This window comes from Terrapene carolina, unplaced genomic scaffold (assembly GCF_002925995.2).
Source record: "Terrapene carolina triunguis isolate 2854851 unplaced genomic scaffold, T_m_triunguis-2.0 Scaffold714, whole genome shotgun sequence".
NCBI lineage: Eukaryota > Metazoa > Chordata > Testudines > Emydidae > Terrapene > Terrapene triunguis.
In genome coordinates, this window is record NW_020665065.1 from 19642976 (window position 1) to 19666119 (window position 23144).

Sequence of the window (23144 nt, forward strand, 5' to 3'; positions counted from 1 at the left end):
CCTCTGGCCGTGCCCCCCCCTTGGCTCCTCCAGTTGCACCGTGCCATGCCCTCCTTTGGCTCCTCCGGGCGCGCCAGCCCCCCCTTGGCTGCTCCTGCCACGTTGCGGCCATGCTGCGCTCCCCCCTCGCTGCTCCGGCCGCGCCACTCCCCCCTTGGCTCCTCCGGCCGTACCATGCCCCCCTCGCTCCTCCAGCTGCACTGCCCCCCCTCGCGCCTCGCTCCTCCAGCTGTGCCGTGTCCCCCCCTCACGCCTCACTCCTCCGGCCGTGCCGTGCCCCCCCCGCTCCTCCGGCCGCACCGCCCAAAAAGTTAGACCCGGCCCTGCGCTCCCCGCCCCAGCTCACCTCTGCTCCGCCTCTGCCTCCCTGGGCCTGAGCGCGCCACTGGTTGTTTCTCTGTGCTCCCAGGCTTCCCGCGCGAACAGCTGATTCGCGGGAAGCGGGGGCTCGGAGAAGCAGGGGCGTAGTGTTCAGGGGAGGAGGCGGAGGCGGAGAGGAGGTGATTGCACCCCTCCCCTTTGTGCGCCCGAGGCAAGTGCCTCACTCGCCTCGCCCTTGTTACGGCACTGCCGCAGGGATCGGTTCTGGGTCCAGTTCTGTTCAATATCTTCATCAATGATTTAAATAATGGCATAGAGAGTACACTTTGCAAGTGCTTTGGAGGGTAGGATTATAATTCAAAATGATCTGGACAAACTGGAGAAATGGTCTGAAGTAAATAGGATGAAATTCAATAAGGACAAATGCAAAGTACTCCACTTCCTTGGGTCTCTGGGCCCTGCTCCCCACACCATTCTATGTTACTGTGGATGAGGGTGGCTCACACAGTCACTATCGGTGGGCAGTAGGCTGGATGACTAGGGGGACTGGATGGGGGGCTGAGCTAGGGTGGGAGGAGAGAGGGATTAGAAATGAGCAGTGATAGGGCTAGAGGGGCTTGGGAATGAGAGGAGAAGAGAACAGAATGTGGGGTGAGATTGAAAACGTGGAAAAAGGAAGAGCTCACAGTAAAGAGAGAAGAAATGGAGAAAGTGGAAGGAAATGAGTGAGAAGTAAAGAGAGAGTAACACACCCACAAGAGGAGAAAATAACAGATCTCACGAAGGTGAGGAGGAAAGCCAGGGCCACACAGCTAGGGCCCATCACAGAAAATTAGTAAAGCAGGAAGTCCAAAGATTACAACAGGGCTCCCGTGACATCTGAGTGTGTCTCTCTCCTGCCATAGGGTAGATGGTGCTGTGCAATGGAGACTAAACCGTACCAGAGACAGACCAGTGTCCCTGCCAGGAATGCTACCTCTGAAAGGCAGCCGTGCAGAAGAGCTAGCAATGACCAGAGACAAGGGTCTGCAGCATTTCCTTTTTAAACCCCTATTTTCAGATATTCAGAGCTTTCTGAATTTTTAATTTTTCAGGCTGAGATTTTCCAGGTGGAGGGTCTCTTCCAAAATATTGGGGGGGTATTTTTATTTTTGGAAAGTGAGGGAGGAGGAGAATTTTCAGCAAAACTAGTTCATTTTTGTGTATATGGAAAGTAAAAAAATCCACTTTCTCCATTATAAAAAAAAAATCTGATTTTTTTTCAAAACTTGCTCCAGCTGCAATTTGGCAGCTCCTGACCCTCACTAAGGAGAAGCGACTGTGAGTGATAACTGATTTTTATGTGACTGAGTCATCATGAGCCTATGAAAATCTCACCCAGAGCCTGTGCAGTACATTTGGAAAGAGATTTTCTAACTAAGTTTGTACGGCTTACAGCAAAGTGAAGCTGCACAGTGCATGCCTAATTTAGTTGCATAGTGAAAAATTCAGTGAATGGAAGCAGTGAATGAGGCAGGGCTCCCCAGGTTGGAAACAAAATACTGGGTGAGATTCATAAATATGCTGTGCACTCTTCCAGCAACCCAAAGCAGATAGAACACCGGATTAACTGACTGCTCCAGTGAATCAGTGGGAGATACTAGACTGCATTTTTGAGGGTAGCCCTGATTTTCCTCTCATTTACATTGGTGTAAAGCATAACATTGATGTAACTACACAGTGAGGAATCAGGCTTGGTACCATAATGCATATGCACTTCGGGGCAGAGTTAAGGCTATCTGTGCAACCTAACTTTATTATTATTTGCTGCTACTGAGTGCTTACAGACTAGATCCTGCAAATAGACCCATGTGGACAGAGCTCAGCAACCACATACAGCCCCACTTACTTCTTTAGGATTCTAGGTGGACACATGGCTGCACCTGGATGACATGAACTGCAGGATTGGGCCTTAGTTTGCAACGTCTGCATAGTTTTTTGGATGGAATGTTTATAGAATAGTATTCAAATCAAAGGGGGGAGGTAGGAAAGATTTGCTTGCCTCTGCGTGAGTTTATCCCCATCTCTGTATGGATCTGATCCAAAGCTAACTAAAGCCAAGAGGAGCCTTTCCACTGATTTCAATGGGCTTTGGATTAGACCCCGTATTGCTAATCCAACTCAGAGATCACTTTATTAATTGTTATTATTATTAATATTGCTGGAGCACCTAGGAACCCCAGTCATGGACCAGCACCCCAGTGTGCTAGGCGCTGTACAAACACAGAACAAGAAGACAGTCCCTGCCCCAAAGGGCCCACAACCTAAGTAGCGGACAAGAGTTACCAAGTGGGTACAGACGCAGGAGTACAAGGAAACAATGGGGAAATATTCTGAATTTCAGAAATAAGATTTCAAAGATGATGTTCAGATCTGCATATTAACATATTCATTGTGTTTCTCGTAATAATTGAAATGCACTTCAAATACTTCCAAAAACCTCACAAGTGACCAAAAACTAGCAAACTGTGTATCTGAGTACTAAGACATTAGCTACCAGTGCATGCTTTTTAGTCTGAACTTCTGCAGACTACAACTGATGAATGCAGATTTGATACTAATGCAATGTAGGTTGTCTATTTACCTTTTTCTCTGCATCAGTAGCCCTCGATTTCTCCAGTGCAAGTTTCTCCTGCAGACTGCTCTGCAGTTTACTACTCTGGGAGTGCTTTAGCAGCTCTAGTTCAAGTTCTTTGACCTTCTGCTGACTGTGCTCCCATTGCACTGTGAGAGAGGAGCACATTTTGGTTGAGTCGGTTAACTTCAACTGGACTTGTCTCAGTTCAGCTTTGACCTGAGTTTGACAAGGAAAGAAAAGTACAGAATTGAGCACTGACTTCCATGTGCTTCAAGCAAAACAGACTGATGGGGGGGGGGGAGGCAGGGTTACTAGACAATCCAATACAGGTCTGCTCATCTTACGCGGGGGTTCCGTTCCGCGGTTAGCGCGTAAAGCGAAAACCGCGTATAGTCAAAATTACATTGAGTTCAATGGCGAGCGGAATCGCCCGCACTACAGGTACAGTATTAAAATTGTTGTTTTTTTCTTTTTTTGTTTTTGTTTTTGCTGACCGCATAAAGCTGAAATCGTGCATGTTAAATGCGTGTAAGATGCGACAGACCTGTATAGCGAAAGATAAACAAACGCAGAATGTTTTGTAGCCAATCCCAGCTGCTCCCAGGATCATCAGGAGAGTTGGGTTTTTGTATCCTTTAAAAAATGTCCTTGAAAAATCAATGAAGAAATACTGGACTTGGGAAGATATTTCAATTAATGCAACAGTCGTTAGAGCCAGGTGGAGGAATGCAAACGTGTAAGTCTAGGGCGAGATTTTCCCATTGCTCACAAGATTCAGCTCTACAGCTCTACTGGGACAGTCACTGATTTTCACATGTTTCCAGGACTCCTGCACTGGGATCCCATGAATGTGGATCTAAGATGGCAATTCTCAAAGAAGAAATCCCAACTTCTAGTTCCAGGGCTGACCTTTACTCCCCCTGTGGCCTGAGACTTAACCTCTCTGCCTCAGGTTCCCCCTCTGACAAGTGAAGAGAATAGCTACGTAACTTCCTCCCAGGGGAGTTGCGAGGATGAATCAGTGAGTGTTTGACTAGCACATGGAAGAGGTAAAGCTACATCTATTACAGAGCTGGATCTGGTGGCAGGCCACCAACTCCTCTATCACTCTCCAGCTCCGAAGTAATTACTGAGCACCCACCAGTCCTCCTCATTTGGGACTTCCTCAGATGATACAGGCTGGATGCTAATTGGGATGCTACAGACTTTGGGCTAAATTCTGTCTCCTTTATGTTAAGACAACTTGATGCCACTCTGGCAATGGAAAAGAGGCCCTAATAATTTACTACCATTTTAAGTTACTGCCAATGCAGTGTAAAGGGCCTTTGCATTCATGAGAAACTGAGCAAAACTTGCATCTCACCTTTTGTCTCTGAAAGAGCTGGGAATGAAACTCCCACATGTCCCCAAACTGGTGGAAACGCCCCTGGGCTCATGAGTGCTATAGCACACATGGTGTATGTACCCTGGTGGCTCTTTTCATGCTGTGGCACACACCGTGCACGTACCTTGGTGTTTTCTTGCTGCAGCAAGATATTATGCTTCTTTAAGTCCAAGTTTTTCTCCCTTTCATATCTCAGCTCTTTCTCAGCTGAGCTGCACAAATTCTGAACTCTGTGGAAATCCTGTCGCAATTGTTGCATTTCCTCCTGATGCTGCTGCAGGAGTCTCTCTCCAGACAAATACTGCATTAATAAGGAAACAGAGGCATGTGAGGAGGGGGAAAATTAGCATGAAAGAAGGATTCTTGGTTGAAAAAAAGTCTTGATTAAAAGGGGAGGTGAAGGCAGCAATAAAAAATTTAAAAACGAATACATAGCAAATGTAAAAACAGGGAAGCTGCTAGCAATGAGTACTAATCAACAGTTAGGAAATGCAGACAATTGATAAGGGAAGCAAAAGGTATCAATGAAAATTCTGTGGCCAGTCGAATTCAGGAAAATAAGAAGGGATTCTTTAAATATTTCAGGCATAAACAAAATTCTTGCAAAGATATAGGACCGATACTAGACAAGGATGGTAAAATTATCAACCATGATGCAGAAAATGCCAAAGTGTTCAACAAATATTTCTGCTCATAGATTCCAAGGCCAGAAGGGACAACTGTGATAATCTAGCCTGACTTCCTGTTCTGTATTCAGAAAGAAGGAGGATGTATTCACATCTTATAGTGATAATGAAATACTTGCTATTCCATCAGTAACAAGGGAGGATGTTAAACAGCAACTAATAAATATTTTTAAATCTGCGGTACTGGATATTAAGGGAATTCAGCAAGGAGCATTCTGAACCATTAATGTTGATTTTTTAACAAATCTTGGCACATGGGGGGAGTTCCAGAGACCAAAAAAAAGCTAACATTGTGCCAATATTTGAAAAGGATAAATAGGATGACCTGGGTAACTAAAGGCCAGTTAGCCTGACATCAATCCTTGTCAAAATCATGGAAAGACTGATATGGGATGCAATCAGAAAAGAATTAAAAGATGGTAGCTTAATTAATGCCAGTCAACAGATCAGTTATACTGACAGACCTGGACTGCTTGGTAAGGTGGACTCATTTGAACAACATGCATTTGAATACAGACTAATGCAAGGTCATACATTAAAGAACAAAGAATGTAGGTCACGCTTATAAGACTGTACCCTGTAAACCCATGACTCTGAAAATGACTTTGGGGTCATAGCAAAAACCAACTGAACATGAGCTCCCACTATGATGCTGCAGCTAAAAGGGTGAACACAATCCTCCGATGCAAAAGCAGCGGACTAGCAAGTAGGAGAAGGGTATTACTTCTGTGCACTGCATTAGTGAGACTGTGACGTTACACCCCATATTCTTTATGGAAATATGCTTATGATATGGATATGACATCATAGATATATTTTATGCAAGATGGGTCTGGTAAGGTATTGTTGGAAAGGTTATAATTTACTGAATGTGAATATCCAATTTGTATGCCTGTATCATTTCTGTATCTAAAGTTAGGAATATTACATATAGGAATATATGTAATAATTACAACTGTTGGGAAACACCCACTAGACAACAAGCCATCAGCCTTGATGGGCCATTAGGAAGAAACAATATGAGTATTTTGAAGATACTCATCTCTCTCCTTCCTGAGAGGTGTCCTGGGATGTTGCTGTGACACTACTAGGTCAGGTGGTCATGTCACCTGGTACTAAACACCATTTTGGACTTCTAGTAATTTTCCACTAAAAGGAGGGGGAGGTCAAGACTGGCAAACAAGATTCCCACCTTATGTAAATTTTATTTAAGGCTAGGGAGTAAGTTCATCTTGGTTCACTCTTCACTGAATCCCCAACCAGGATGAATGCTGGAAACACCTAAGGGCAGGTCTTCACTAGCAATGTTAAAGAGCTGTGACAGCAGCGCTTTAACGTGGCTGTGTAGTTGCGGTATCAGAGCTGGGAGAGAGGTCTCCCAGCGCTATAAAAAAAAAAACACCTCCATGAGGGGAGTAGCTCCCAGTGCTGGTGCACTGTCTACACTGCCACTTTCCAGCGCTGAAACTTGCAGCGCTCGGGGGGTGTTTTTTCACACCCCTGAGCAAGAAAGTTGCAGCGCTGTAAAGTGGCAGTATAGACAAGGCCTAAGGAACAAGGACAAAGGGAAAGTGGGAGGAGTACTGAACCCAGGCTGGAAAAGGGATCTGGTCTGTGAATAAGATACCTGAAGATTTAAGCTGCAAGCAGGGTAGCTAACCTTCAAGAATTTCTGCAACCTGCCCAAAATCAACATTTAGAGCAAGAAATTACTTCTGGAAACCAGTCTCTTTAAGATCTTAAACTTAGTATGTGTGTTTTGTTTTATTTGCTTAGTAATCTGCTTTGTTTTGTTTGCTGTCCCTTATAATCACTTAACATTTACCTTTTATAGTTAATAAACTTATTTCTTGTTTACAACATAACCCAGTTTGTGCAATTCATATCTGGGGTGGGGGGCAAGAAGCTGGGCGTATCTCTCTCCACAATGAGGCAGAGGGTGAATTTTTATGAGCTCGCGCTGTGCAGACTTTTCTATACAGCGCAAGACAATATTGTTTTGGGTTTACTCCCCAGAGGGGGTGTGCACATGAGTGCTGGGCAATTTCCTAGCTGAGTCTTCTCACAGAGAGCTGCCTGCAGACTCTGTGTGATTCTACGGCTGGGGCGGCCCTGCCTGTGTGTGCTGCCAGAGGCCAGAGAGCCTGATTCAGCAAAGCAGGGAGAGGGAGCCCAGGCTAGTGGAGCAGGAGAGCTCAGTGAAACCCCAGATCAGGTGGCATCCCGGATGCGGGGGCGGAGGGGTCCAACCCGTCACAGAGACTATTACTGGATACTGTGTCCCATTCTGTGTCCCCACCTCAATAAGGCTTTTGTAAATTTGAAAAGGGTTCAGAGAAGAGCTACAGGAATAATTTGAGATCTGAAAAACCTGTCTTAATAGTGAGAAACCAAAGAAGCTTGTTCTAGTGAATTTATCCAAGAGAAGGTTAAGCGAAGACTTGATCACTACCTGCAAACACCTATATGAGGAAAAGATTTCTGATAGCAGATGGCTCTTTAATCTACCAGAAAAATGTATAACAAGATCCAATGTTTGAAAGCTGAAGCTAGACAAATTTAGACAAGAGAAAAGGCACAAACTTTTAACAGTCAGGGTTACTAACCACTGGAACAATTTACCTAGGGATGAAGTAGATTCTCCATCACTTGAAGTGTTTAACGCATGACTGGTTTTCTTTCTAAACGATATGTTCTAGCTCAAACAAGAGTTATGGCTTAATGTAGAAATTATTGTCTATGTCCTGGGGTAAGTGGGAGGCCAGACCAGATGATCATAATGGTTCCTTCTGGCTTTAAATTTATTAATCTATGAAGCTTCATATAGGAAGATGGGAAAGTGAAATTGGTTAATCACTTGTTTTTTTATATATATCTTTTACCCAGGTAAATTAATCAGTTCTCCACAGCATGCAATGATGTTGCAGTGGCTTGTTGGCTGATAAAAACTATTTCACTGTTCAAGTCCACTTTTTATCCAGCTTATGCCCCTACACTGGTTAAGCCACTCGAAATGGAGGCGTGGCACTTACTGTAAGAGGCTCTCATACCTGTTTAATGCTCATGTTTAATGCTGTGTTACATTCAGAGCTCTGGGGGTTGAGCGGCTGGTTCTCTTGGCTCGTCTCAGATTTAATGCTTACAGCCTCTTCTATCTTGCTGTGAAATTGTTCCCTTGTAGCCAGGATGTCTTGTCTTAGCTGGGCATTTTCTTCCAGTAACAGTTGTTTTTCTTCATTGCTCCCCTTCACCTCCTTTTCTAACTCCTCGGTTTTCTTGTTGCTCTCTAATAGCTTGGTACTTGAGGTAAAAATAGTAAAAAAACAAACAAACAAACTTCAGTCAAATTACTCACGTAAAATTCACCATTGTAAAGGATCAGCAATATGCCTAGGCACAACTGAAGCTCTTAAGTGGCTCACAGGCCTTGTGCTAATAGTTCTACATAGGGTGACTTTGACCCAGAGACTTGCACTGGAAAAACTAAATCTGACACAATTCACTCCTTTAGTTATGTTGGTGCAAGTCTGTGTATGGAGACTCTTATTTCTGTTTCAGAGGGTCCACACGCAGAACTTGTATTTACTACAAAAAGGTGTGAATTACACCCAATTTCAAAGCAAGCTTGCATAAGCTGAGAAGGGAACCAAAATAAAAGTGTTCCAAAAGGGCCAGAGCAATCTCTCATTTCCCCAGGTGTGAATCTGGAGTAACGACACGGAAATCAATCAGTTACTCCAGATTTACACTAGTGTGACAGAGAAGACTCGGGCTCAGCAAAAGCCTGCAGTGCAAGACTGTTGAATATTTGAGCTGGCATAGGAGAAAAAAAGGCATCTGCCCATCTCTCATTCATGCACTTTACAAGAACAAGCGCTAAGATTTTCAAAAAACTGAACATTTCTAGGTTAGTCACTGAAGATAAAATGCAGAAAACACAGAGGGTGCTATTAAGATTTACCATAATTGCTCTCTCTCCCCTCCCAGGATTTGGATCTGTTCTTCCAATATTCTTGCTTTAGTCATAAGCTCTTTATATGTCGTTTCACTTGTTGTAAAGTTTTCATCTATTTTCTGTTTCACTACAAGCTGGTTTAACTGTTCACATTCCTGTGAGAGCTCCGAGACCTGCAAAGTCAGAATTGTAAATGTCATAAGACTGATTTTCTATGGTCTTATGGAAATCTTTCATGGGGTATAAGAAAATCTAGTGCAGGGGTCTCAAACACGCGGCCCGCAGAGTTATTTCCTGCGGCCCGCCATAGGCGCCGACTCCACCGGCAGTCAAGCTCCCCTCCTCCCCCCACCCCAGCGCGCCGCTCCTCCGCCTACCTCCCAGTGCTTCCCGCTGCCAAACAGCCGTTTGGCAGAGTTTAGAACTTTCCAGGAGGGAGGTGGGAGGAGCGGGGAAGAGGCGTGGCAGGGGCAGGGATTTGGGGAAGAGGTTGGAATAGGGGCAGGGAGGGGGCAGAATTGGGGCGGGTACTTTGGGGAAGGGGTTGGAATGGGGGCGGGGAAGGGGTGGGGTAGGGGCGGGGCCACGTGTTTGAGACTGTTAGTTAGGGGCACCGGGCACCATCCCCCATTGCCCAGGGATCTCTCTGTTAGGGGTGCTGGGCACCCAGGGGTCCCCCCCCCATTGCCCAGGGGTCTCTCTGTTAGGGGTGCTGGACACCCAGGGGTCATACCCCATTGCCCAGGGGTCTCTCTGTTAGGGGTGTTGGACACCCAGAGGTCCCCCCCCATTGCCCAGGGGTCTCTCCATTGGGACACTGGACAGTGTCTGTGACGAAGTGGAAATTTTCTGTAACATTTTTATAATTCCTAGGCGAGCCTCAGTTTCCCTCTTGACTTTGGGCTGTGACTGGGGCAGGGAAAGGGTTACGCAGTGCAGGAGAGAGTCGGCGGGAAACGGTCCGCAGGCCACGTGTTTGAGACCCCTGGTGTAGATCATCATCACTGTTACTGACCACATAAGGAATAGTTACAGGTGTTTATATTTTATTAAAACCCCTCTTTGCATGATAGTTTTTTAAAAGTTAATAGATTGACTTTTAATAGCATACTATATTACTCTTCATTTCTTAAATTTTTGACTATACTTTTGTATCGTTGTATGAAAAGGTTTCAGTGATGCGGCCCTCGGGCCAAGGTACTAGTCCTCACGTGGCCCTTGTGGTGATTTGCGTTTGAGATCCCTGGTCTAGTGACTCCAGCTAAAGAAAACTTGTAAATCTGCAATATAAAGTCTAAATTAGCCTAGTGCCCGATATTTCTTCAATATTTTGCAATACCGTGCAGGGGAAATCAGTGAGCAGTTTACACTTATATCAAGGGAAGCTCTGCCATAAAATCACATTTGGATTTGTACCCTTATTGCTCATCTACAGCTCTAGGTATATTACAAACTTTAAAATACAAAGTACAAAGTAAAGTAATAAAACATCTGCTGATCCACACACTATCTAACAGACTGTAACACACCACAGAATAATATCTGTCTCCCGGCCAATCCCCTGAGCATGATTGCCAACTCTTTCCTAACTACCAGTCATCCCAAATGCACAGAGAACACAGATGGACATCCCAGCATTCCCAGAGCATTAACAAATCCAGGCTCTGGACACGTTGGTGCACCACAGGAGTCTTATTACAATGGTGCATCATAGGAGATGTAGTCCAGCCAGGGAACCCCGTCCACAGAGGAGAATAAGGGATTGAGGCATGCAAACTACAACTCCCATGAGCCACTGCAGCGGCGCAGATGGACACAGATTAGTGCTGAACTGACCCGAAACAAAACATTCTGATTCAGTTTGACAAATTGAAATGTTTCAAATTTGGGTCAACTGGACCTGCAGCAACATATTTTGTTTCAATTTCCCCAAGGGAAAATCAACAAATGATGGTAAAATTGAAGTTTCGTTCACTAGGAAGGTCTCTCACAGAGATAGAAGCTTTACAGTTTCACTGTGAACTAATGAAATGACACTGGGCAATAACAGAGCCAGCACTTGAGACCATGAAAGAAGATGCAAAGCTAATAGTGGGGAAGGAGTTGGAGGTGAAGGCCTCAGAGAACATAAACGTGCTTAGGAACACAGGAACTGCCGGACTGGATCAGAGCCATTGTCCATCTAACCCAGTCTCCTGTCTTTCACAGGGGCCAGACTCAGATGCTTCAAAGGAAGGTGTAAAACACCTGCTAAGTCCCAGTAGTTAGAGATTGGCTTAAATCCTGAAGCATGAAATTTAATATCTCTTCCCAAATTTGTCGGCATTAACTACAGTAACTGAATATTCTTGTTATCCATGTAATGTCCTGTTCCTTTTTGAGAAGTGCAAATTGTCAGATTTGGTCAGTGTCAGTCAATGGAACACTGAAAGACTCCTGATCTCACGAAATCCTCACCTTTGTTTCCAATGAAGTATTTTCGTGCTGTAGTTTCTCATGGGTTACACTAAGGAAATCTCTTTCTTCTGCCGCACCTCGGAGATTCTGGAGCTCATTATAAAGACTCACGAGCTCCGACTTTGAATTATGTAATTCCTGGTTAAAAAGAAAAAGGAGTTGGTGAAAGAAGCATATCACTAATTCTAGGCACAGATTAAACGAGAGTCATTTCTCCGATTAGATATTTAATAATCTCTTGTATTTAAGGAAAAAGAAAGTTCCAAAGATTGTGAATAGGGCTTTGCATGTTGCTGGTTAACAACACCTCATTTACTTAGTTTTCCTTTGATTTACAGGAAAAAAGATATTGCCCCAACCATCAGGTGCCCATCCTGTGCTCTGACAAAGATTTAAATGAACAGTCTGAAATCATTACCCCAGATATAGGTTAGACTCTTCATTCCATCCAAAGCTAAACCCTCATGCTCTGACAGTGAATAAGATGCTAGGGTTCTGCGGTCAGAGGGTTGGGTTTTTTCGTATTGAAGCAGGTTCTCCTGGGTATTTGGGTGGCCTGTTTCATGATGCAATCTACTTTTCTGGTCGAGTATCCACTTTTCACCATGGGCCCCGCTCCCCCACCTCTCCTCTTCCCCCTGAAGCCCCATACCCCGGACAGGCCAGAAGCATAGCCCAGCCAGGGAGTACGAGCAGCTGTGGGAAGCGGCAGACCCTCCACCTGCCCATGGGGGGGGGCCAAGAGTAGTCCCCAGCCCATGTTCCTGCTCCTTGGGTTCCCAGCCCTGGGCAGAGGGAGGGTCCGTAGCTCCCCACAACTGCTGGAAGGCTCTTATCATAGCCGGGCTGGGCTCCGAGGCCCCGTCCCCCCGGCTGGAACTGGGTCAGGGTAAGAGCTGCATGAACAGCTGTGGGGTGCCCTCGCCCCCAGGCAGCTAGAGGGGCCTGGGCTCCCCGGCCCCACTCTGGCCTCTGGCTTGGCCGGGGGCAAGGCCTTGGGGGGAAGAGGAGGGGCAGGGGTGGGGCCACAAAGGGGGTGGGGGCCCTGGTCTCCCCCCTTTTGGGAAGACTCCACCGCCCCGGGTTTGGGAGGGTACTGAATCTGTGAAGATAAGTGTGGTGATCCATGGATCTCTTGTATATAGTGGTCTGTAGGGTTTCATTGTTGAAACTGACTGTGGTGTCCCAGATGTTGATGCTGGTTTGAGAGCGTTCTAGAGAGAATTTGATGGACAGGTGGTGATTGTTGAAGTTGTGGTGGAAATCTCTGAGGGAGTTTAGGTTGTTTGTCCAGAGGATGAAAATATCACCGATGTACTTCAGGTGTATCATTGGTTTCGTGGTGCATTTGTCCAGAAAATTCTTCCTCAAGATGGCGCAAGAAGAGGGCCCATGTTAGTGAGATGGACAAGCTTACACAGAGCTCTTCTTCAGGTCACTGTGGAAGCTCAAAAGCTTGTATCTCTCACCAACAGAAATTGATCTAATAAAATATATTACCTCACCCTCCTTGTCTCTCTAATATCCTGGGACTGACATGGCTACATCAACTCTGCATACAACCATGAAGAGGTTGGTATTTTGGGGAACCATCCTAGTACCCATGGCTGTTCCCATGGTTTGAACAAAGTGTTTATTGTTGAATGTAAAATTGTTATGGGTGTACACAGAAAAAACCAAAACCCTCCAACTACATACCCCTAGTTATCACCTACCACTCCATGCTGGAACTCATATGGGGTATCATTAAACAGCTACAACCCATGTTCGATGTGCTCCACATCCTGAAAGAAATCTTTCCCAAACCCCCTCTTCTGGCCTTCAAACAACCCCCAAACCTCACCAAGATCATCAGCAGAAGCAAGCTCCCCACAGACCAGTGCCCACCAACTCAAAGCAGCACCAGACCCTGCCAGAACAACAGATGCAAACCCAGAAGACGTATCTCCCCTGCTGTGATGATCAATACCTCCCACAAAACACTGCTCAAGATCCAGGGGTCTGACACATGCCTGTCACAACATGTGGTGAACCTCATCTAGTGCACTAAATGCCCATACAACAACTATGTGGGTGAAACCAGACAATCACTATGCTCTCAAAGGAACTCACACAGGAAAATGATAAAAGACCAAAATGCCATATCGCACGTGGGCAAACACTTTTCACAAACCGATCACTCCATATCTGACCTCTCAGTCGTCATCCTCAACGAAAACCTGCACAACGCCGTCAAAAGATGAGCCCGGGAGCTCAAATTCATAACTTTGCTAGACACTACAAATCATGGTTTTAATAAAGACACTGGATTTATGGCTTATTACAACAATCTGTAACCTACTACCCACACCCCTCCACACAGCTTTTTTTGTCCTTTGACTGCAAAGGTGTTAACTGGCCACTTCAGCTTGAATTGTCTCTGATTTACAGTACGTGTTAACTACTTATGCTAAACAATCTGTCCCACCTTGTGTTTAGCTGTGAGGCTGGGAACACCTTTCCCAGACCTGAAGAAGAGCTCTGTGTAGCTCCAAAGCTTGTCTCTCTCACCAACAGAAGTTAGTCCAATAAAAGATATTCCCTTCCCCCTTCCCCCCATCTCTAATATCCTGGGACCAACACGGCTACAACAACACTGCAAACTACTAAAGCCAGGTCTACACTACAGACTTATATCGGTGTAACTACATCGCTCAGGTCAGGGCTGTGAATAATCCACACCCCCGAGTAACATAGTTATACTGACCTAACCCCTGGTGTAGACAACACTGTGACAGAGGGACAGCTTCTCCTGTTGATGATGCTACCGCCTCTTGCAGAGGTGGATTAACTACGCTGACAGGAGAAGCTCTCCCATCGGTGTAGGAGCGTGTTCACTTAAGCGCTGCAGCTTTGCCGACGCTGTGTTTTAAGTGTAAACCTGCCTTAAGTAAATTACCCTGGAGGTTGAACTGGAGCAGATCTTTTAGCGAGACATGCAATCTCCATGTAAAGTCTCCAAGAGATGAGTTTACACAGCCCTTGGGAAGCTGTTCCAATAGTTAGTTACCCTCCTTGTTAAAAAGTTGTCTTACCTCCAGTTTGAATCTTTCTGACTTCAACTTCCAACCACTAGATCTTGCTCTGTCTTTGTCTGCTAAATTAAAGAGTCCCCTACTATCTTTTCTCCCTATGTAGGTATCTACTGACCATGACCAAGGTTATGTCTACACTACAGCCCATGTTAGCATAACTTACGTCACTCAGGGGTGTGAATAAACCACCCCGCTGAGCAAGGGAAGTTAAACCAATCTAAGTGCTCGTGCACACAGTGCTATGTCAGCGGGAGAGTTTCTCCCAGTGATACAGCTTCTGCCGCTTGTGGAGCTGGGCTGTTTATGCCAATGGGAGAGCTCTCGCCCATCGGCACAGAGCGTCTTCACCAGATGTGCTGCAGCGGCGCAGCTATATCTGTACAGCTGCAGTGCTGTACGTACAGACGTGGCCCAAGACACCTCTTAACTTCCTCTTCAATAAGATAAATAGGCTGAACTGTCTCTTATCATTCTTATAACTCTTCACTAAACCCTCTTCCAATCTGTCAACATCCTGCTTAGAGTATGGACACAGAACTGGATTTAATATTCTAGTAATGGTCTCCCCAATGCCATATACAGAGGTAAAACCAACTCCTTTCGGACAGCACTGTTCAACGTATTCATAAATGATCTGGAGAAGGAGGTAAATAGTGAAGTACCAAAGTTTGCAGATGATACAAAATTACTCAAGATAGTAAAGTCTGAGCTGACTGCAAAGAGTTACAAAGGGATCTCACAAAACTGGGTGACTGGGCAACAAAATGGCAGAAGAAATTCAATGTTGATAAATGCAAAGTGATGCATTTGGAAAACATAATCCCAACTCTACGTACAAAATGATGGGGTCTAAATTAGCTGTTACCACTTAACAGGGGTGTGCGCAAGGGGGGGAAAGCAGGGGCATGCCCCCCCCCAATAATCTGCAGAGGATGCAGAACTCCTCTGGCCCAGGGTCCCCGGCAAGGGGTGCAGAACTCCTCCTGGGCTGCGGTGGGGAGAGCAAACTTCTCCATTGAGCCCCTGCGCTGGACGAGTTTGCTCTTCTCCCCCCAAGAGGAGTTCTGCGCCTCTCACCGGTGCCCCCCCAAAAGCAGTGACATTTAAATTCCTGCACACGCTGTGACGCTCTGTACCTCGGGGGAACACCCAACAGCCCCATGTTCATCCTTATAATATGATTGTGTGGTGTCCAATGCAAAGTTTGTCATGTCGGGTGTCTTCGGAAGGCTCGTGATGCACTGAGCATGGTTGTTATAGTGATGTTATAGTAATGTTGTAGATTGTAATTTCATGTATATAGTTATGAGGCTCAAAATGTGTCCTTGTGGCTTAAAACAAGCCCAGACAAAACTCTCCAGGAACAGAGGGGCAGTTCACACCTCATCAGGACAGGTATGGGACAAACCCACCCCAGCCTCACAGGAACAAAAGACGCTAGCCTAGGCAGCAACAAAATAATCTGTTAGACTCCCCAGGGAGTCACCCCCTTCCCTTGGTCAGTTTGGGACTACGATGAGGTAATGCTCACCTGACTCTGAAAGGGAGGGGGGCAAAGCCAAGAGGGAAGAAAGGACATGATAAAAGGGAGAGATATTTGCCATGAATCATAGAATCATAGAATCTCAGGGTTGGAAGGGACCTCAGGAGGTCATCTAGTCCAAACCCCTGCTCAAAGCAGGACCAATTCCCAATTAAATCATCCCAGCCAGGGCTTTGTCAAGCCTGACCTTAAAAACCTCTAAGGAAGGAGATTCCACCACCTCCCTAGGTAACCCATTCCAGTGCTTCACCACCCTCCTAGTGAAATAGTGTTTCCTAATATCCAACCTAAACCTCCCCCACTGCAACATTACTCCTTGTTCTGTCATCTGGTACCACTGAGAACAGTCTAGATCCACCCCCTTTCAGGTAGTTGAAAGCAGCTATCAAATCCCCCCTCATTCTTCTCTTCTGCAGACTAAACAATCCCAGTTCCCTCAGCCTCTCCTCATAAGTCATGTGCTCCAGCCCCCTAATCATTTTTGTTGCCCTCCGCTGGACTCCTTCCAATTTTTCCACATCCCTCTTGTAGTGTGGGGCCCAAAACTTGACACAGTACTCCAGATGAGGTCTCATCAATGTCAAATAGAGGGGAATGATCACGTCCCTCGATCTGCTGGCAATGCCCCTACTTATACAGCCCAAAATGCCATTAGCCTTCTTGGCATGCTCTTCCTCTCTCTTCCACCTCCATCTACAGACACCACAACCACCAAGCGACTGAAGCGCTGATCAAAGGGGAGAGCCTGGCTGAAGGGCAGCCAGCCAGCCTGTGGTGAGAAGCATCTAAGTTTGTAAGGGCATTGAAAGTGTTAAAATCAGCTTAGATTGCATTTTGCTTTTATTTCATTTGACCAAATCTGACTTGTTGTGCTTTGACTTAGAATCACTTAAAATTTATCTTTGTAGTTAATAAATCTGTTTGTTTATTCTACCTGAAGCAGTGCGTTTGGTTTGAAGCATGTAAGAGGCTCCCCTTGGGAGAACAAGCCTGGTACATATCAATTTCTTTGTTAAATTGACGAACTCATATAAGCTGGCAGTGTCCAGCGGGCATAACTGGACACTGCAAGACAGAGGTTCCTAGGACTGTGTCTGGGACCGGAGATATTGGCTAGTGTCATTCGCTTGCAAGTAGCTGGGAGCCGCTTACATGCTAGAGGCTGTGCATGAACAGCCCAGGAGTGGGGGTTCTCACAGCAGAGCAGGGTAAGGCTGGCTCCCAGAGTCAAGGATTGGGGTAACCTAGCAGATCACCGGTCCGGATAACACTAGAGGGGAACGTCACACACGCCCCTGCCACTCAAGTAAGAGATCTTGGAGTCATCGTGGATAGTTCTCTGAAAACACCTGCTCAATGTGCAGTGGCAGTTAAAAAAGCTAAAAGAATGTTAGTAGCCATTAGGAATGGGATAGATAAGAAGACAGAAAATATCACAATGCTGCTATATAAATCCATGGTACACCCACACCTGGAATACTGCATGTAGTTCTTGTCGCCCCATCTCAGAAACAATACATTAGAATTAGAAAAAGTACTGAGAATGGCAACAAAAATGATTAGGGTCTGGAACAGCTTCCATATGAGGAGAGATTAAAAAGACTGGGACTGTTCAGCTTAGAAAAGAGACGACTAAGGGGGAACATGATGGAGGACTATAAAATAATGAATGGAGTGGAGAAAGTGACTAGGGAGGTGTTATTTATCCCTTCACATAACACAAGAACCCTTGGTTACTCAATGAAATTAATAGGTATGAGGTTTAAAACAAACATAAGGGAAGTACTTCTTCACACAATGCACTGTCAATCCATGGAACTTGTTGCCAGGGGATGCTGTGAAGGCCAAAACTATAACAAGGTTAAAAAAAGAATTAGATAAATTCATGGAGGATAGGTCCATCAATAGCTATTAGCCAGGATGCTCAGTGATGCAACTCCATGCCTGGGTGTCCCTAAACCTCTGACTGCCATAAGCTGGGACTGGATGACAGGGGATGGATCACTCGATAATTGCCTTGTTCTGTTCATTCCCTCTGAAGCACCTGGTACTGACCACTGTTAGAAGACAGGATACTGGGCTCAATGGACCATTGGTCTGACCCAGTTTGTCCCTTCTTATGTTTTAATACAGCCAAATGTAAGGTCATACATCTAGAAACAAAGAATGTAGTTCACACGGACACCAGCATAGTGTGACAAAAAGAGCCACAGTCCTTGGATGTTTAAATAGGAGACATTCTGGCAATTCTGTGTCAATAAGTACTCATCAGTGTGAGTAAGGGGTCCTCAATCTAGTCCTCTGCAATTACTGGGCTCCAAGCTTTCAGGATGCTCTACCTGACTTCAGTTTGTTTTTCTTGGTCCAGCGGAATTCGATTTGGCAGTAAAGTTTTTTTGCTGTTGTTTTATACCATTGACTGAAAGGAAAAATAAGATGGGATAAATTATGGAGGAAAAAGCCAGAGGAGTGGCCTAGGAAAGCCATGGTAAACAATTGTATTCAAAGCAACCCAAAGAGACCTTCAGAAATGTCTGTTTGATAGAGATGGGTATTTAACTAAAGGCCAAACAAAATTATATGTGGAACATTGTGGGGTCTTTTAGAAAGACGGAGGTGGCCATCTAGTTCAAGAATACAGCAGAATTAGTAAGCATTCCCCAAGAGAACAGCTTCACACCACAATACATGTCCGGCCATTCAATACCTTTTTTTCAGCCTTCAAAGCTTTCTGTGTCTTTTCAAGGTCAGATGCAAGTTGCTTTCTCCAATCTCTCTCCTCTGATAATTTACTTTCAAGTACTTCAACCTTCTCCTGGTGGCTTTTCAGCATCTGCAATTGTTCAACAGCAGCATCTGTTATGAGTCACATCCACAGGCTTTCATACACTAGAAAGACGAGGGCTGGGATTCTCCAAGCTGCTGCCAGGATTTGGATTCCCAATTCCCATGGCAACCCAGGCATCCAAATCCCCTAGGCAGAATTGAAAATCCCAGCCAAGAACCCTCAATTACCTTGTCCAGTGCTAGTTCTCAGAGATCATCAACAGATCAGAATCACAGACAATATATAGACCAGGGGTCGGCAACCTTTCAGAAGTGCTGTGCCGAGTCTTCATTTATTCACTCTACTTTAAGGTTTCCCGTGCCAGTGATACATTTTAAAGTTTTTAGAAGGTCTCTTTCTACAAGTCTATACTATATCACTAAACTATTGTTGTATGTAATGTAAATAAGGTTTTTAAAATGTTTAAGAAGCTTCATTTAAAATTAAATTAAAATGCAGAGCCCCCTGGACCCGGGCAGTGTGAATGCCATAGGTTGCCTACCCCTGATATAGACCATGCAAAAAATCCTAGCGTGCCAGGGGTGGGGTTTTAACTCAGTAATGATGGAAGGAACTTGATGAGAGAGGTCAGAGGGGACAGATTATCCCTTTCCCCATGCCATTAATTAATATACTGCTGCAGTAATAACACCCTTCCAGTCCCTGGGGCAGCTTGAAGAAAGGGCCAGAGGAGACGCAGGAGACAAAGAGATTATGGGAAAGGAGAAGTGTCAACAGTGGAACTGTGCAAGTAATTGATTTTTTCAGTTCCTGGCTAAACTGAGAAAAAAAAATTAGCTTTGGGCTGACTTGAAATGAAAATTATTTGAATTTTTTGGCAAACCAAAGAAGTCAGAAAATTTTTGTTTCAGGTCAAACAAATCATTTTGATTTTGGGGTTTCTTTTATCTCTTTTTCAATCAAATTGAAGTAGTTTAGAATTGAAAAACTGAAATGTTTCAGTTTTTCAGAGTTTTTTTTAATATAATAATTTGGTGAATTTGTGAAATGTTTTGGTCAACCCAAATCTGCATTTTTTGGTGAAAAACAATTTTGGGCAAAAATTGTTGCCCAGCTGGGCCTGGCAGGGCGTTGATCAGGAGACGGGAAGGAGGCAGCTGGAGCCGGCAGGGCGTTGATCGGGAGACGGGAAGGAGGCAGCTGGAGCCGGCAGGGCGTTGATCGGGAGACGGGAAGGAGGCAGCTGGCGCCGGCAGGGCGTTGATCGGGAGACGGGAAGGGGGCAGCTGGCGCCGGCAGGGCGTTGATCGGGAGACGGGAAGGAGGCAGCTGGCGCCGGCAGGGCGTTGATCAGGAGACGGGAAGGAGGCAGAAGTTAAGGGTGACATACTGGATGGGAGCAGAGCTGTGTAGTGCCTCAGAAGGAAGGACAGGGAGTTTAAGCTTCAGGGAGCCCGAGAAGGGATTCATGGGGGTGGGGGACAGGGTCAGAGGGGAAGGGATGCCAGATTAGTATTGCTGCAGCATGCTGGGCAAACTGCAGGAGGAAGAGATGCCAAAGATGCGATTCCCATGGCAGGAACTGAAGAAGGGCTGATGGTTCCGGAACAGTTGCATGGGAAAAGCAAGTACCCACCTCGTAGCATTTTTAACCAGAACAGTTGGTTCCTCAGCGAAGTTCTCTTACCTCTTGGAAATCTTGCACTTTTTTAGTTGTTTCTTGATCTTTCATGCTGGCTTCAGTTTTATTCATCTGTGCTCTGAGTAACTCCGTCTCTAAACTTGTGATCTTGACACAAATAAATCCCAAGTTTAAAAACATACACTTGCCATTTGAATCACGAAAACACGTATTATAGAACCAGCAACTCTAGAAACAGAGAGGCTGGGAGAAAATGCTGAGAGCTGCCTACGCCATGCAAGCTCCAGCACAGTCTGTGGATGTTGGTCAGAAGGGTGGATTGGCTGCTCAGGACCAAACGGTAAAAGGGAGAACCCAGCTGCACAACAAGGGTCTCTGGAAGAACGTGGGAAAGAGATCCAGACACCTTTTTAACATTACATCCCCCCATAGACTGCTCTTTGTGGGCCTTCATCCTGCCGGTCCCCAAAGAGGAGCAGCCGAGGAGCCCAACAGACCCCATCATGTGGTACAGAGAGGCCTCCCTAACCTATAAACGAGGTTATGTCTTCCCCCACCCAACTGACATCTGCCTTTGGCCCCTCTCCTCCCCCCAGCAGAGCTCAGGAGCACAGCTGTCATCCAGGCGGATGCTGGGTCAGAGGCACAGCTCCTTCTAGCCTCTAGCACCAGGGAGCCATGACGCTGGCTTAGAGATCAGTCCTGCAGCATCAGGCACTCTGGACCTGAGCCAGCAAAGCATTTAAGCATGAGCGTACCTTTAAGTATGCGAGTAGTTCCATTGATCTCACCAGGGCTACTCACATGCTGAATGATAAGCACTGGACTAGGGCCTTAAACATCCTCCGGGGATCCTCCTAGCGTAGGGCAATCTCATGGGGATAACAATGAGCCCTATAGGCTGGGATTGTCAAGGGTCTTAGGGAATTAGAAGCCTCCCTCCTTGTGACTTGTGGAAGCTCATGCTTTGAGTGCTGAAGGACGCAGGTTCAAACCCCGCATCAGCTGAAGCAGGGAGTCATTGTATTCGCTCCGGCTGTCAGATTCTGCTGTTTGTATAAACATTTCTCATGACTTTCACGTCTCCAGACAGCTGAGCTGACCTCCCAGAACCAGCATGAAGCAAACGTGAAAATGCAGAGTAAATGGTTATATGCAAAAAGATATAAGGACACATTCTATGGAATGACACTAAGGATTAATGTGCCATTTACATATGCACTTTCCATGTATAAATATACTTTAAAACAGGGGTGCCCCACCTATGGCCCTCGGGCTGTACATGGCCCACCACAGCATTTCATAAGGCCCCTGGCCTGCTTCAACACAATAGACTAACGGCCGATTCACTAGTGTTTTGTCATCATGCTTACATCACTTTAGTTTACACAAGGAAGTATCAGGAGTATCTTTACTGTTTTTTCCCTGTTTTCTATAATTCATGTCTTATGCACTGATTTCTTTGTTTTTAAATAAACAATACTGTACATAGGTTCTTTCTATCTAAATACATACGAGATAAGCTGAACTTAAAATATAAATCAATACAGATGCCTTGAAATCTTATTAAAATATGTAGAACCTGCTTGACCCACATAAGGCTGTGCTTAGGTATATGTCAGCACCACTGCTTTAAGAGAATGACAAATTTACACAACTGAGGACTCAAGGGTCTTACAACATTTTGTTTTCTTCTTGCATTCTTCGCACATACGCAGTTGTCATCAACATTCAGTACAGTAACTCCTCACTTAACATTGTAGTTATGTTCCTGAAAAATGCGACTTTAGGCGAAACAATGTTAAGCAAATCCAATTTCCCCATAAGAATTAATGTAAATGAGGGGGTTAGGTTCCAGGAAAAAAAATTTTCACCAAACAAAAGACTATTTATATATATACTGTGATAGACCCAGGCCAGTTGGGTACAACAGAATAGCAGAAGGCAGATATACTGGCCACTGGATTAACAGTTTTCTGTTCCCTGACTGACCAGAGAAGGGGCTGTTCCAGGCTAATGAGAACATCTGACTCCAATTAACCTGCAAAGAGTCAGGTGAGGCCATTAAGCTAATGTGACCACCTGACTCTAATTAAGGCCCCGCTGATACTATAAAAAGGGCTCACTCCAGTCAGGCAGAGGGGAGCCAGGGAGAGGAAATGTGGCTGAAGGACTGGTTAATGAAGACACCCTCAAGTTATTGATAAGGGAGCCCTAAGGTAAGGGAGAAGAAGGAGAGCTGTGGGGAAGTGGCCCAGGGAAATGTAGCAACTCTGGCAGTGAAAGGTTGGCTGCCAACAGCTGCTACCATTAGGGTCCCTGGGCCGGAACCCGAGTAGAGGGTGGGCCCGGGTTCCCCCCAACCCACCACTACAGGAACACCTCCTGAGAGGGGAAGTCAGGCCCCTGTCAGGACAGGAGGCTAAACTGTTCTAAAACAAGCCCTAGGGACAACAGAGACTGTGGGAGATCTCTCACCAACCTCCTTGCTGGCTTATGATGAAAAGGGCTTAGTAGACTGTAACCCTGGCCCTAGAGAGAGAAGGGCTACGTGGAGGGTCACAGAGAGCCACTGAGGCTAGCATAGAAGCGCAGGACCCATGGGGACAAGGTCAGAGCTCTGCCACAATACACACACACACACACACACACACACACACACACACACACACACACA

At 45.6% G+C, this 23144-nt stretch overlaps 1 protein-coding gene across 1 annotated transcript in view; it reads right to left on the bottom strand.

The window, feature by feature from the left end:
* CCDC30 (coiled-coil domain containing 30) overlaps positions 1 to 23144 on the bottom strand; it is a 117271-nt gene that overhangs the window by 23841 nt on the left and 70286 nt on the right. Inside the window, exons 12-18 of the mRNA XM_026660120.1 lie at positions 20513 to 20614; positions 18745 to 18870; positions 11421 to 11558; positions 8970 to 9136; positions 8059 to 8308; positions 4447 to 4623; positions 2945 to 3154 (exon numbers count right to left, since the gene is read on the bottom strand). Of these exons, the coding sequence (XP_026515905.1) occupies positions 2945 to 3154; positions 4447 to 4623; positions 8059 to 8308; positions 8970 to 9136; positions 11421 to 11558; positions 18745 to 18870; positions 20513 to 20614 (1170 nt within the window). The remainder of the gene's footprint in view (positions 1 to 2944; positions 3155 to 4446; positions 4624 to 8058; positions 8309 to 8969; positions 9137 to 11420; positions 11559 to 18744; positions 18871 to 20512; positions 20615 to 23144) is intronic.